This window comes from Marmota marmota, unplaced genomic scaffold, assembly GCF_001458135.2.
Source record: "Marmota marmota marmota unplaced genomic scaffold, marMar, whole genome shotgun sequence".
Taxonomy (NCBI): Eukaryota; Metazoa; Chordata; class Mammalia; order Rodentia; family Sciuridae; genus Marmota; species Marmota marmota.
In genome coordinates, this window is record NW_026000174.1 from 26,341,164 (window position 1) to 26,355,538 (window position 14,375).

At 32.3% G+C, this 14,375-nt stretch overlaps 1 protein-coding gene across 7 annotated transcripts in view; it reads right to left on the reverse strand.

Moving 5' to 3' along the window:
• The window catches only part of Btbd10 (BTB domain containing 10), a 60,254-nt gene that overhangs the window by 29,915 nt on the left and 15,964 nt on the right, over window positions 1-14,375 (reverse strand). For 3 of the 7 annotated variants that reach the window (XM_048788387.1, XM_048788388.1, XM_015477650.2), the window contains one exon: window positions 10,533-10,690. The exons of 3 other annotated variants lie outside the window; for them this stretch is intronic. In XM_048788387.1, coding sequence (XP_048644344.1) covers window positions 10,533-10,633 — 101 coding nt within the window. In that variant the 5' untranslated portion in view covers window positions 10,634-10,690. Of the gene's footprint in view, window positions 1-5,247; window positions 6,003-10,532; window positions 10,691-14,375 lie in introns of those variants that run through there. One more of the 7 variants, XM_048788386.1, reaches the window with a different exon arrangement.

Genomic DNA, 14,375 nt, shown 5'->3' on the forward strand with positions numbered 1-14,375 from the left:
AAAAAAATATATATATATATATATATATAAACATTGTTAGTAGCTTTATTTGTAACAGCTTAAAAATAGAAACTACTTAACTAAATATCTATGAGCAGATGAAAGGCTAAACCATTTGTGTATATCCACACAATGGAATGAGACTTAACAATGAAAAAAGAATGAGACTCAACATTGACTCAAATTACAACATGAATCAACCTCAAAATAATTATGAGCGAAAGAAGACAAAAATTACATAAAATTCTATGAAATAAAGACTAATGTACAGTGTTGGAAAACAGACTGGTGGCTGCATGGCATGAAGTACGGGAACTGGAAGGGGAGAGTTACAAAGGCCCCAAGGAAACTTTTGATGTGATGTATATGTTTCGTTATCCTGACTGAGGTGTGATTTCATGGGTGTATTACAAATATCAAAAATAGAGTTATATACAAAAACTGGCTTTTTAGCCAAAATATAACCTGTTTGACAATACCCTATCAGGATGCTGCAACTTACACTTAAATAATAAAAGACTTTCTTCTCCTAACAGTCTTTTCCTCTTATGCTTTTCTCACCAGAGTTCCCTAAATTCTACTTACCAATCTGCACAGACTCTGGGATACCATTCTAATGGTTCATGGTCCCAAGAAACCAGAAGCATATATTTCAACAGTCATATTAAAGACAATTACCATCTACATTGAACACCATTTAAAAGCATACTTACAGACTAACAAATATTACCAAATAAGGTTATGATAAAAATTCAAATCAGCATTCTTAATCAAGAATCCTCTGAGATGACAATTTTCATCAACTAAGGAATATTATGTCTGTCATCTCTAGTTATGTAAATAAACCCACCTTAAACATAAAACCCAATTACTAAAAACCTCCATTATAAAATTTTACAACTTTATGAATAATGTTTTTGATTTCTATATATAATACCAACTTTTCACTTCATTTCAAAATCATGCTTCAAAGCATATGGTAAATGAACAGGCAGCAGTCTCTAAAAATGTTTAAATCTTACTAACATGGTCACTGTTAGGAACAAATATCTATTTACATTAAATTTTTCTACTTATCTTGTATGGATTTCTGCATATAACTTTAGAACTTCATTTGTTTAAAAATTCTAATTATGGCAAGTTTTCAATAGTAAACCTGTTCCTAAAGATTGAAGAGAAACTTAAGGGCCTTGTTTTATTCAGTTAGGTACAGACTCCTACAACTGAAAAACAGTCTAATTCTTAAAGTAATATAGTTTTAAAAATCCAACTCTACTGCAAAGTTTATAACCTAAACCATGCTACTCTCTAAATGAATTACTGAAATGTGGTATAGAACACTATTCATCAATTTAAAAATATTGATATGTGTAACTCTGAGAATGGAACTTAAGGGCATTATCTGAATGAAAAAAAAAAATCCAAACCCAAAAGTTGGTACTATATAATTCCATTTATTTAATGTTCTCAAAGTGACAAAATAAATCATAGCAATGGAGAAACAACTCAGGGATCGCCAGGGGTACAGATGGAGAGAGGTGTAACTATAAAGAAGGAATATCAAAGAGTTTCTCTGTAGTGATGAAATAGTTCTGCATCCTGACTGGTGGATATTATATGGATCTACACATATGATAAAATGCCATAGAACTAACTATGTATCAGAAAAAGAGTGCATGTAAACACTGATGAAATCCAAAAAAGGTCAACAGTTAATAAAATGTCAATTTCCTGGTTTTTGATAATATACTTCATTAGTTAAATTAAGTATTTAAGATGTTACCTTTGGGAGAATCTGGGTAGAGTATATAGGAACTCACTGCATAATTTTGTGACTTCTTATAAGTCTAAAATTATCTCACAATAAAAAAGTTTGACACATAGAACAAAAAAGGCAGCAGACACTGCAGAGACAATAAAAAAAGCAAAGCTATAACCAATAAATTCAGTAATAAAAAGATACTATATACGTAAAACAAAGACTGACTGCTATTTTTAAAAATTTAAAGAAAGAATTCTTAGAAATTCCAAACACAGGGGCTGGGGTTGTAGCTCAGTGGTAGAGTGCTTGCCTCACATGTATGTAGGTACTGGGTTTGATTCTCAGCACCACATAAAAATAAACAAATAAATTAAAGATATTGTGTCCATCTACAACCAACGAAAGAAAGAAAGAAAGAAAGAAAGAAAGAAAGAAAGAAAGAAAGAAAGAAAAGAAAGAAAGAAAAGAAAGAAAGAAATTTCAAACACAGTAATATCAATTTTTTTTTTTTCTGGTGGTGCTGGGGATTGAACTGAGGGCCTTGTACATGTGAGGCCCCAGTAAAGATTACTAAGAAGGTTGAAAGAAAATATTTGACATACACTCAAAAGTACAAAAAAAAAGAAAAAGAAATGGGCAAAAGTGAAAGGATAAGAAAATTATACAACTAATTAAAACAGGTCAACATGCAACTAATACATATGCTCTAAAGAGAACAGAGAAAATGAATGGGAATAAATTATCAAAGAAAAATTTCCAGAATTAACTGATATAAGCAGCACTCCTATCAGAAAATTGTTGACAAATACATAACACTACAATATCTACAATGTGAATGGTATACATTTACAGATGACCCTTTTTTTGCAATATGCACCTAATAAAACCATACATGATAGGTCCAACTCCCCTTAAAGGAATTATTTTCTTTAACTTTAAATACTCCCACCAATTAACATCATAACCTATTATATCATTATTCATGTTTTTAAATATAGGTGAAGTTTCACAGTATATATAGTAAGTCAGCACTTTCTTTTGTCAAATACTACTATATGTGTGCCCTTGTGTAGGAATATAGATATGAAGATTGACAAGGTTCTTAAAAACTTTCAATCACACTTTTAAAAACTTTTTTTTCTTAAAAATGAAGTGAGCCTCCTTGTAAATTTCTGATCAGATGTTCCTATTCATTTGAATTAGTTTGTCCTTAATAAAGAAGCATTATTTTCAATTCTAAATTTTTATTTTTAAGTGAAAATAACCTGTTTTTATTACTCTAACAAATATCATGACCCTAGTATTTTAAACTAAAGGTTTTATACTAAATATATTTTTGAAGCAACTGATTTATGCATGCTTTTATAAGCATTTTTAATGTGTTAAGACAGGTTGGCAAACTATGGCCTGTGGGTCAAGTTTAACCCATCACCTGATTTTGTTAACACAGTTTTCTTGGTAAACACCTTTGTCCATTCATTATAGGTTAAGCATCCATAATTCAAAATGCTCGAAAATCCTCTTGGGCACTTCAAGTGAGAAATTCCAAGCCTGACCTTATGTGATAAGTCACAGTCAAAACTCAAGTGCACCAAAATTACTACATAAAATTACCTTCAGGTTATATATATATATTTCATATTATATATGAAACATACGACTTTCTTGTTTAGACTTAGGTCTCATCCTTAACATACTTCCCTGTTGATATGCAAGTATTCCAAATTTTTTTTTTAAACTGAAATCGGAAATATTTCCCAAGCATTTTGGATAAGAGATACTCAACATATATTACTGCTTATGGTTTCGTTCACATTACAATACCAACATTCAGTGGTTGGGACAAAGACCTTGTAGACCGATATTTAAAAGTAGTGTGCAGATCTTTAAAGAGCTCACTTTTGAAATCATGCTAAGGATCTTTTATTGTCAGAAGAATATCAAAATTATATTTTTACCTAACTCCCTTAGATAGTCTTCCTTTCTTAAGAAATTTATGCTATGGAATCATGCTGTTTCTCTAATGAAGTATCAAAACTCAGACTGGTGAAATAAATTACAAGGCATGCATACATAAAACTATGTAATTCAATTATAATGTAGAAGATAATTTCATGACCCAGGGTATGTTCAGAATTTCCTTTTTCTAAAAGGAGAGGTTATATAATAGTTCATACAGTAATATCTAGAAATCATTTTTAAGTATACATGTGTGGTTTTTATACATTAAATGTATATCCAGGGGAAAAATAGGCTATAAATACCAAAATACTTAAAAGTATTATTTTGATAGGATATTTTTATTTTCTTTTATAGGCCTTCCAGTGTTTGCCAAATTTATGAAATGAAAACGTACTACTTTTCCAATGACAGGCATTATTATCTTAAAAGAATCAGCAGAACCACAGGAAAGTATTCTAAAAAGTTAAGATAAAAAGGTCTAGCTTGAGATTCTGCTCTTATAACTCTATTACTATAACAAGCTTAGAAAAACATCTCTGGACCCAAAACCACAAATTTATATATGCATAATGTGATTAATTCAACTATATACATAAATAAGCCTTGACAACCAGCAAGATGACCCAAGTTTTAGACATTAAACGGGGGAAATCACAAGAACTTCACTGTATTTTAAGGAAAGGATGCAAAGAACTACATACATACATACATACATACACACACACACACACTAAAAATAAAGTAATTTTAAAATACTGAATATCCCAAAATTCCTTAGAAAATAAATGATCAGTAGGATAGTGGTAATGATGGCAGAAGGAATAAAACATAGTTAAAATGCTTTAAATTGTGCTAACATTTCCTAATTAGGTAAGCAATGCCACCTGCCTAGATTTAAAACCTCACAGAAGAACAATTATCTTTATTTAGAAATTCTATCTGGTTGAAAATCAATTTTCACTAACCCCAAAACTTATCTGGCTTATTCTCTGTTTCAGTGGCAGTTGTAGATTTTTCTATTCAGAGTGCATGTTCTATAAAAGTCATTTTAAACATTAGGCTTTATCTTCCAAATACATTTAGTCCTGTAAAATACCACTAATTATAAGTAATTAAACTAATTCTTAATTCATCCAATATAAAAATATATCCAATTCCATCTTTAGAAAATTATTTCAATTATTTCATTTCTATCTTGAATTTTATTTTCAAATATATCAAAAATATCTCAAAATTAGTCTTTCCTTAATTAAGTTTTTATATTCATAAAATACAGTATCAAATGGAATGCATTCCCAAGTTACATTAAATAAAAAACATCAAAATCATGAAAACAACAAAAATATACTTCATTTATTTTAAATAACTTGCCATTAAACTGAAAGATATATGATCATTTTCATCTAGAAATGTAAATGATCACAATCAAACAAAGGCCAACATATCCCTCTCAATCTTTCCCTCATATTCGTATATGTATATAATTATAAAACAAAGATATCATGTAATAAATACATACACACCTTCCTTTAGCATATGCCAAGGTAGACACACAAAAACAAGAAAAAAATGTTGAAATCAGAGTATAAAGGGACTCTGCTCTTTCAAACAATGCAGCACTGAAAGCCAGGTCAGCATCCTTGGGCATTACTAGGAAACTTTAGCACATCTGATATTTCCATCATCTTCAAGATTCTTCTGAACAATCAGAAAATTTCCCCCTACCTCACCTCTCCACAGACTTCCTTTAGCTTTCCTCCCTCTACTGTGTAATAATGCTATTGCAGATATATAGGCTTTAAATGTTCAGAGATTCAACCCCCTCTATATATTAATTCAGTTCATTTTCTCACAGACACTGACTCAGCCGTGGGTTGTGCAGCACTGACGTTTCTAACCAAACAGCATCCTGTGAGCTGTGATCATCCCATTTCTCCATCTCTAAACAGTGATTGGATATTGTAACTGATAGACAGGTGAAGAAAACGCAGGGGATGAGGGCTTAGAGATATGTAGATATGTTGCCAATGCCATCTGTAAAGCTAATTCTAGCTCTGACAGCTTGCCAGGTTTTAGAAAACTAGGATGCAGATAACTTTCCTTTTTCCTTTCAATATTTGTGTATACATTCTGGTCAATAATGCTTTTCTTTAAAACCAAAGGGAAAATATCATCTGCACTTTAAGAATTCACTCAAGAAATATTCTTTTAAGCAACCGAACTTTTCAGTCTGCTGCTGAACTATGAAGTGATTTAAAAGGGAAAATGGAAAGCTCAGAAGAAATGAGCATGCGTACTTCTGGGGAATGAAACCTTGCGGCAAAGTCTGATATTGAATGTACGATGCATTTATCTTTAGCAACCTGAGCAGACTGCAGATCAGAGTTTTATATAGTCATTCTGCCCAACTCAAATATTCAAAAGCCTTAAGCATATATTCTTGCTATACACATTATACAGAAGAGGAACTCATTTTCTTTTTTAAAATAGCAAAACCTCCTCTAATTCAGGTGTAATCCCAGCTACTTTGAAGGCTGAGGAAGGAGAATCACAACTTGGAGGCCAATCTAGCAACTTAACAACACTTGCCTCAAAATAAAATAAAAAGGGCTGGGGATGTAGTTCAATGGTAGAAACTTGCCTAGCATACCCAAGACCCTGGGTTCAATCCCCAGGATCCCACCCCCTACTCACCACCCCCGCCCAACACAAAGATTCCTCTAACTCATAAATAAAAGGGAAAAATGTCATAATTAGACCAAATATACCTCAACCAAAATGACTTTTTAACATCTTTAGCTACTACCAAACCCTTCTATGTAGATATTAACTATACAACTACTCACACAGAAACAAAGTTCACTGATTTTTAAGTAATATATTTCTATACCACCTGAAGAGAGACTCCAGCACCTGAAGTCTATCTATGTCCAGAACAGCTTTTTCTATCTTTTATATCAGAGTGCTAGACAAATCTATATTCAAGTTGGGTGCAGTGGTGCACACCTGTAATCCTAGCAGCTCAGGATGCTGAGACAGGAGGATGGCAAGTTCAAAGTCAGCCTCAGCAACTCAGCAAGGCCCTAAGCAACTTAGCAAGACCCTGTCTCAAAATAAAAAAGGATAAGAATGTAGCTTAGTGGTTAAGCATCCCTGGGTTCAATCCTAAACACACACACATACACAAATCTATATTCAAAAGAAAGTTCAGAAAATAAAGTACCTTAAAATTGTATTAGATAGAAATCATAAAGTCAATACCTACAAACCTCAGATGGCAACCCATCAGAACAGAAAAGACTGCAACCATTACTATTACTTTTGTAAATCAGAAAGTTTATTTTTATCACACCCAGCAAGGAAAGAGGGGAAAAATTCAAAACTAAGACACTGAAAAAATAAGGCTATTCAAAAATACATATAAACGAAATACATATTTAAACAAGATGACTTTTAGATTATCTACAATATTGAGACAATAAAGAAAACTATGCTCACTTATTTGTTTTGTAAATTTAAATCCCCAATTGTTTGAGATAGCAATAAGTCCAGCTCAAAAACTAACATTCTCAGTCTCCCTGATCCAGAACTGACCACAGGACACAGCTCTAGTTAATGATTAAGTAGATAACTGCTAGAAAATCTCAAGAAATTTAATTTCCTGATATAAATGAATCCCTTTCCAACTGCTCCTTTTCCCTTTTTTCTTGTCTAGAAGGTAGACATGATGGCTAGAGCTACAATATCCACCTTGTGACTATAAGAGAAAAGCCAAGCAAAGCAGAGATTTTTAATCCTGATATATCCTAAAGCAATTAAAAATACTCAGCCATCACCTACCTCTAGATTTCTTAGGTACAAAAAACTAAATCCCCAACTTAGGCCAACGTTTAGTCTGGTTTTCTTTTACAAACATCCCTAAATAAAATCCGTAATATTCAAAAAAGTAGGTAGATGCACAAATAAAACAAAATCAGCCACAAGTTGGTACCTTCAAGCTGGGTAATGGGAAACAGGGGTTCATTATACATAGTAGATTATGATAAATTATTTAAAAATTAAGAAAGAAAAAAAGGCTTTTTTATAAATTTCAGCTATGCCATTTATAAGTTCAATGGCCTTGGTCAAGGATATTAGCCTGTTTTTATCTGCCAAATGGAGACAATAATAATATCCAGAGCTCTACTTTCAGATCTGGTCAAAGTAATCTCCTGAAGGTCCCTGGCAGAAATTTCCTCCATCTACCTTAATACTTAATACTCTAATCACCTTAGGATTTTCTCAAGCCTTATTTTTTAAAATTTATTTTAGATGTTGATGGACCTTTATTTTATTCATTTATTTATTTGTAGTGCTGAGATTCGAACCCAGGGCCTCACACATGCTAGGCAAGCCCTCTACCACCAAGCCACAACCCCAGCCCTCAAGCCTTATTTTTGATACTGATTCATTCTCTGAACTTTACAACTCAATACCACTATTTAATTAGTTTGAGTACTCTAATTGTTCCATATGTGAATATTAAAGCATTTCCAAGCAGTACCCTCATATACTTTAAAATTTCTCCTAAACTAAGGGAAGATTCTCAATAAAATTTGCTAATGTTTGTTTTTTAAAACCTCTTAGTCAATCAGTTTATTATGGACTCCCAGCAGGTAGGTAGTGCACACCTGAAATCCCAGCAACTCTGAAGGCTGAGGCAGGAGGATCAAAAGTTTGAGGTCAGCCTCAGCAACTTTTTAGCAAGACCCTGTCTCAATACATAGATAGATAGACAGATAGATAGATAGATAGATAAGGAGTTGATCAATGGGAGAGTGCCCCCAGGATTCTTCTATTATAGGTACAGAAGGAGGGAGAGAGAGGGAAGGAATAAATAAATACACAAGTAAGTAAATAAATATTCTGGGGACTGGGGATGTAGCTCAGTGGTAAGAGTGTTTGCATTGTATGCAGGAGGCTCTGGGCTTGTTCCCCAGCACCATAAAAATAAATTAGTAACTAAATAAACTCCCAAAGTAAAATTTTTTTAAAAGTCAAACAATACTTCCAAGTATTCTGTTTCTAAATGCATAGGGACAAGAGATCTCTAAAAATAAGCTGTTCTTTTGGGGCAGATTTTTTACAAATTAGGTTTAAAGTAATCTCAAAGAACTTCATGGTTTTTACATAAGATAATTTTTAAAATCAATTTACTGATATGTTTAATTTGCCTTTAATGTTTTTCATTCAAACAACCCTAAATATTATTGCAGCCCACCTTACAAAAGGATGAAAAAATTAATGAAAGGCTGAGGACATAGCTCAGTGATAGACAACCTGCCTAGCATATACAAGGCCCTGGGTTAAATCCCTAGCACTATATGGGAGAGAAAGAGGGAGGGACGGAAGAAATTGATTAATTAATTTACCAATGCTACATCTACCAAGAAGAGCTGTATTTGTTACTGAAATCAAACAGAATGGAAAAAGCACTGAAAGTTTTAAAACATTTTTCCCACTGTATGCATGTAGCTTTTATAAAGCAAACAATGGCTTACTTCCACCCTCATCACCTCTTCAGTATATAATGCAGCACTGTATACATGAGAAGAAAAAAATTGTGAATTAGGAAGGATAATATATAATTCACCTGTATAATAAACACACAAGAGTAGATAAAAATATAACCTCACACAATCCAATGCCTCTTTAATCTCAAAGACTAAGTAATTATCCATGAAACAGAAAAAGAACTAATGCCCCATTTGGAGAACACATGTATACTCACTAACTATAAACAAAACAAAAAAACATTGACATCATTTGGCATGTAATTATAAGTTAATAAAGTCAACTTCACATTAACATTTTACGATCTTATCCCATTAAAAGTCTGCAATGTCAGTGAACTTCTTGTCAGGGGACTTAAAAGTATCAGCCACTCATGTTGCTTAGCTGTAATACACAGTTTAAAAGTACCTAAAGTATTTCTTAAAAATTACAAAACAGATTTCAATATCATGGCATGTTTTTTTCAAGAAAGCTAGTATTTGTTATCAGTCATCAGGAGAATTTTATATTCTAGTTAGTTAAATATTCAATAATATCCTCTAAGCAATATTCACCCAGCAAAATCCTCTATGAAAACATGCTTACATACCTGTAATATGTGAGGTTTATAAGCTGTCAATTAATATCCTAAAATTTCAGATCACAAAGTATTGTAAATGAGGTATTCCTCATTTAGTCTCACAGCACAAAATGATAGTTTAAAAAAAACATATAGATAAGCAGAAACTTTTGAAATGAATTTCATTTCATGCATCAAACTTTAAATGAACCAGTATGGTCACTCCAAAAAAGACTGATTTTCCCATTAGGATCAGTATGGCAGCATGATATAAATTCATACAGTTACAAATGTATTGAGGAAAACTCTGACAAAACTATAAATTATCATGTGTAATCTGAACATATAATAAACTTAGAATACAAAATAAATTCCTATAGATTTTAAAATACAAAGAACTAACTGGTCTTGCCAGAGATTCCAATTAAGCCAATTATAATACTCGATCGTGGAGTCAACTAAGATTTTAACATAATTTAGAGACAGAAATAAATCTTAAAACAAATGTGAATATAAAAACTTAAAAAGAAAGAATTGTTTCTCTGTAAGCTAATTAAGGAGAAATATAAACATGCACAATATTTTGTAAACCATCCCCCATACTCTGACAGGACTTGCCACAACCAAATGCAGTAGTAGTCTTTATAATCAGTTTTAGCAGAGCTTTGATATGTGAAATACATATTTTCTACCTACCTTGAATGTTTATAAAGTTTACGAGGTCTACTATGCAATTTCCGATCCCAATTCTCTGGATCACTGGAGTTACTGTCATAGGGATGAGGCCGTCCTGCCATCCCACTTTAAGTTTCCTCACACTATTGCTTTGAAAGCACACATGTAGCACCCATAACCTACATAAAAGAGTAGTGTTGACCTTTAAATCTATTCCACTCAGAATAAAATAGCCATAGAATTTTATGTACTTGATATTATTGTGACATATTTTAAAAGTGATGAATGGATCATAAAACACTAAATATACAAAGTGCCAAAAATCAGATTACCATAAGCCCCAGGAGTCTTTTTAGGTACTTTTCATATGACTTATCTATTAAATTTGCTACTCCTATGTAACAGTTTGACAGTGTACCATTCATATCTAGTATATATATTTAACTCCTATTTAGATAGTCATGTTTCCAAACATGAATATAATACCAAAAGGCAAAAACAATTCCATAGAATGATTTCTTTATATAAATATCACTTGGAACACATTTCTTAATGACTAAAAGATGCTTAACAAAGCAACTAGTAACACCAAACAACAATGTTATTATTTCTTTAACCAAGTTAAAGAAGCCAAATAGAAATTTAATTTCTGCTCAAAAAATAAATCTATGTAAACATCCTTGTGTTTACTTACAGTGCAATTACCACAAGAAGGTGCTTTATCTATACAATTCATACACTTAACATCTTTTCATATGTTAGGCCTGTGACTGTTAAATCTACCTAGTCATATAAAATTGTAAGAAAACTCAATAGTGTTATAGAATACCTGGACTATACATTTTTAAAGTATATTCACATCTAATTTAATTTTCACATTCACCTTGCAATGTAGGTATTATAATTTCCATATAAAAAACAGCAAACATCTTTAGAATTTGGGTAACTTTATCAAAGTTCACAATATCACTATTCAATAGTAAATACTACTATTTACTCTTTATACTAAAAAACAATAAAAATTTAGTATACAGAATAGTCTTGATCTTGAAAAGTGCTCAGACTGAAGTATTTGGTTGAAAGTAGATCAGCCTGGGGCAGCAGCACCCGCCTGTAATTCCAGCAGCTTGGGAGGCTGAGGCAGGAGGATCAAAAGTTCAAAGTTAGCCTCAGCAAAAGCGAGGCGTTAAGCAACTCTAAACAACTCAGTGAGACCCTGTCTCTAAATAAAATACAAAATGGGCTAGGGATGTGGCTCAGTGGTTGAGTGCCCCTGTTCAATCCCCAGTACCAAAAGAAAGAAAGTAGATCAGATTTGACTTTCAGAGACTGTGAACACCAAAAGAAACCAAATGATAAACTTTGTTCAAATTTTTCTGACCAAATAAACAATTTGAACAAAGTTATATAAACTCGTCTAGAACCCAGGTGTCCTGATGCCTGCTCTTATATACTTACTTTTTCTATACTTTTGTTAAGTTGAATTTGATGGAGAAAAGTAAGGAGAATCATACATAAAAGTCAAAGGGAAATCCCCAAATCAGGAAAAGACCTTCCTAAGTTTAATTTCAGTATAATTTCACAGAGAATGCCAAAGACAACTCATTAAAATTTTGAATTTTATATCAAAAACAGTAAAATAAATGGTTTTATTTTAGATAAACTATTTTTCTATGATTTTTCCTCATGGTTACCTCATACCTTCTTTCCAAAAAGTTTAAAATCATATAATAAATTAATATTTCAATAATATATAAATATTTCAATGAATGAAATAAAAATAATGGGAAAGGGGAAAAGGAAGAATTGCACAATGGCTGGTTCAAATCCCTAAGCAAATGCTACATGGTTTATTTTTTGAATGCTCCCAGAAAAGGAAATCCAATTCCTGAAGGATCACTGAATCATCAAAAATCAGTTATTAAATGAACGTAAAAACTATGAAATTACTTTGAACATAAAGATATCAATCTCAATTGAGTTTTTAACTATGAAAATATATTTACTCTAAATAAAACTAAAAAGCTTCAACTTTATATTATAGCTAATTATCCATACTGAAGAGAGAACGCAGAATAAAAGAAAAAGAGAACAAATCAGAGAAATAAAGGGAAAAAGTGATCATCAATAGAAACACAAAAGGTATAAAGAATAGTAGGAAAAAAATCAATAAGGAGGGATAAGTAAGATGAAGAGATTTAGCATGTTCTGTAGAATGAGATTTAGAACATTTTTCTCCTGACTTTACAGGTCTTCCAATAAATTATTTCAGGGATTAACATTTCATTCTTTACAAAGCATTTTTCCCTCTGCATCCTCACCAGCATACAAGACCATTTTTTCTCTTCCTTACACTTAACTATCAGAGACATTCCTCTGACTAGGATGGCAACAAATGCCCACTGAGAGAACAATCCCAAATCATGAGAGGCAGTGGCAAATAGGCAAGGAATAAGGTAGATTCAGATCCACTGTAACACACAAAACATAAGGGAAATGCCAAAGCTTTCCTAATTTGATCCTACTGAAAATAGTGAGCATATATTTATTGAAAGTAGTGAGCAAGCAAAAAGAAAAAAAAAATGTTTAATGTTCAGATAAAGGCTTTAAAAAAGTCAATAAAAAAAGCATATTCACATTTGATTTGTCAAAAAAAAAACAAAAACCCTGAAGTATTTATTATCAGGTGAAAGATTTCTCCCACCCCTCACACCCAATAATTATGGGAGTATAAGCAGACTAAAAAGTGAAATTCAAGTTGAGATATCCCGAAAAAACATGCATGTGTCTACACGTTAGTGTATTCTTAAATTTTATAACTAACCTAAAGATAAAACTAAATGGTTAAAAGGTAACTGATATACAATATATACTATTTTGTGCCATACTCTGTGACTTATATTTGTCTGACTTCATTCATTCACTCATTCAAGCACTTACGGAGCATCTATTACAATAGCCAAGCCATCTGCAATATGCTGTCAGACATTATTTCTCAAAAAACAAACAAAAACCTCATTCAAGTAAGAGAAAAATGAACTTCTCATGACCTGCTCTTGAGTCTCTCATCTACCTACAGCCCCTTTACTCAAGTCTTTGCACTGTTAACCTACCATTTCTCCCCATTAAGTCTTGGTATTCTTTAGGATTTTATCTTCCTCAGTGGTTGCTTGGGTCCAAGGAATCAAAAGACCAAAAAATGAAGATAAAACCCTCAAGAACATCAGAATTAGTTTTCACATCTCTATTTTCACAATCTCTATTTCCATTATCACCATCTGAATTCTTCAACAGGCTTCCCAAATTGCAAAACCAGTCTTGTTGTTTTGGCCTCCCACATCAGCTGGAGTCAGCTCTACTCACTAAGTTTGAAACTTTGAAATCATCCCTGACTTCTTATTTCCCTACCTCAAGTCTACTTTAAAAAAATTTCTTTTTTGACTCTCTTCTCCCTTTCATTCATAAGTCTGCTGCTGACTTCATTTAAACCTCTGCCATCTATCAATAAACCTCTTGGCCGACTTCCTTACCACCATTCAGTTGCACATTTGCTCCACTGTAATCCAGATTTTCTTTCTGTCTAAAAATTCTTAATGACTCTCCATTTCCTATACCTAAACTCCTTAACATAAAATGTTCCTTCGAAATATGGCACTTGAACGCCTAAGGTCCATGACATATTAGGCAAACTAAAATATGCTCTTTGGCTCCTTTATCATAAAAAAAAAAAAATGCTGGACTACTGGAAACAACATCTCTAGAAAGAATGTCACTGTTCATTTTATTTTTAGAGACAATGAAAATCATGCAGTTGGTAATGGAAGGAGACCCTCAGGGTTATACAGTGGAGGGGGTAGAGAGAGA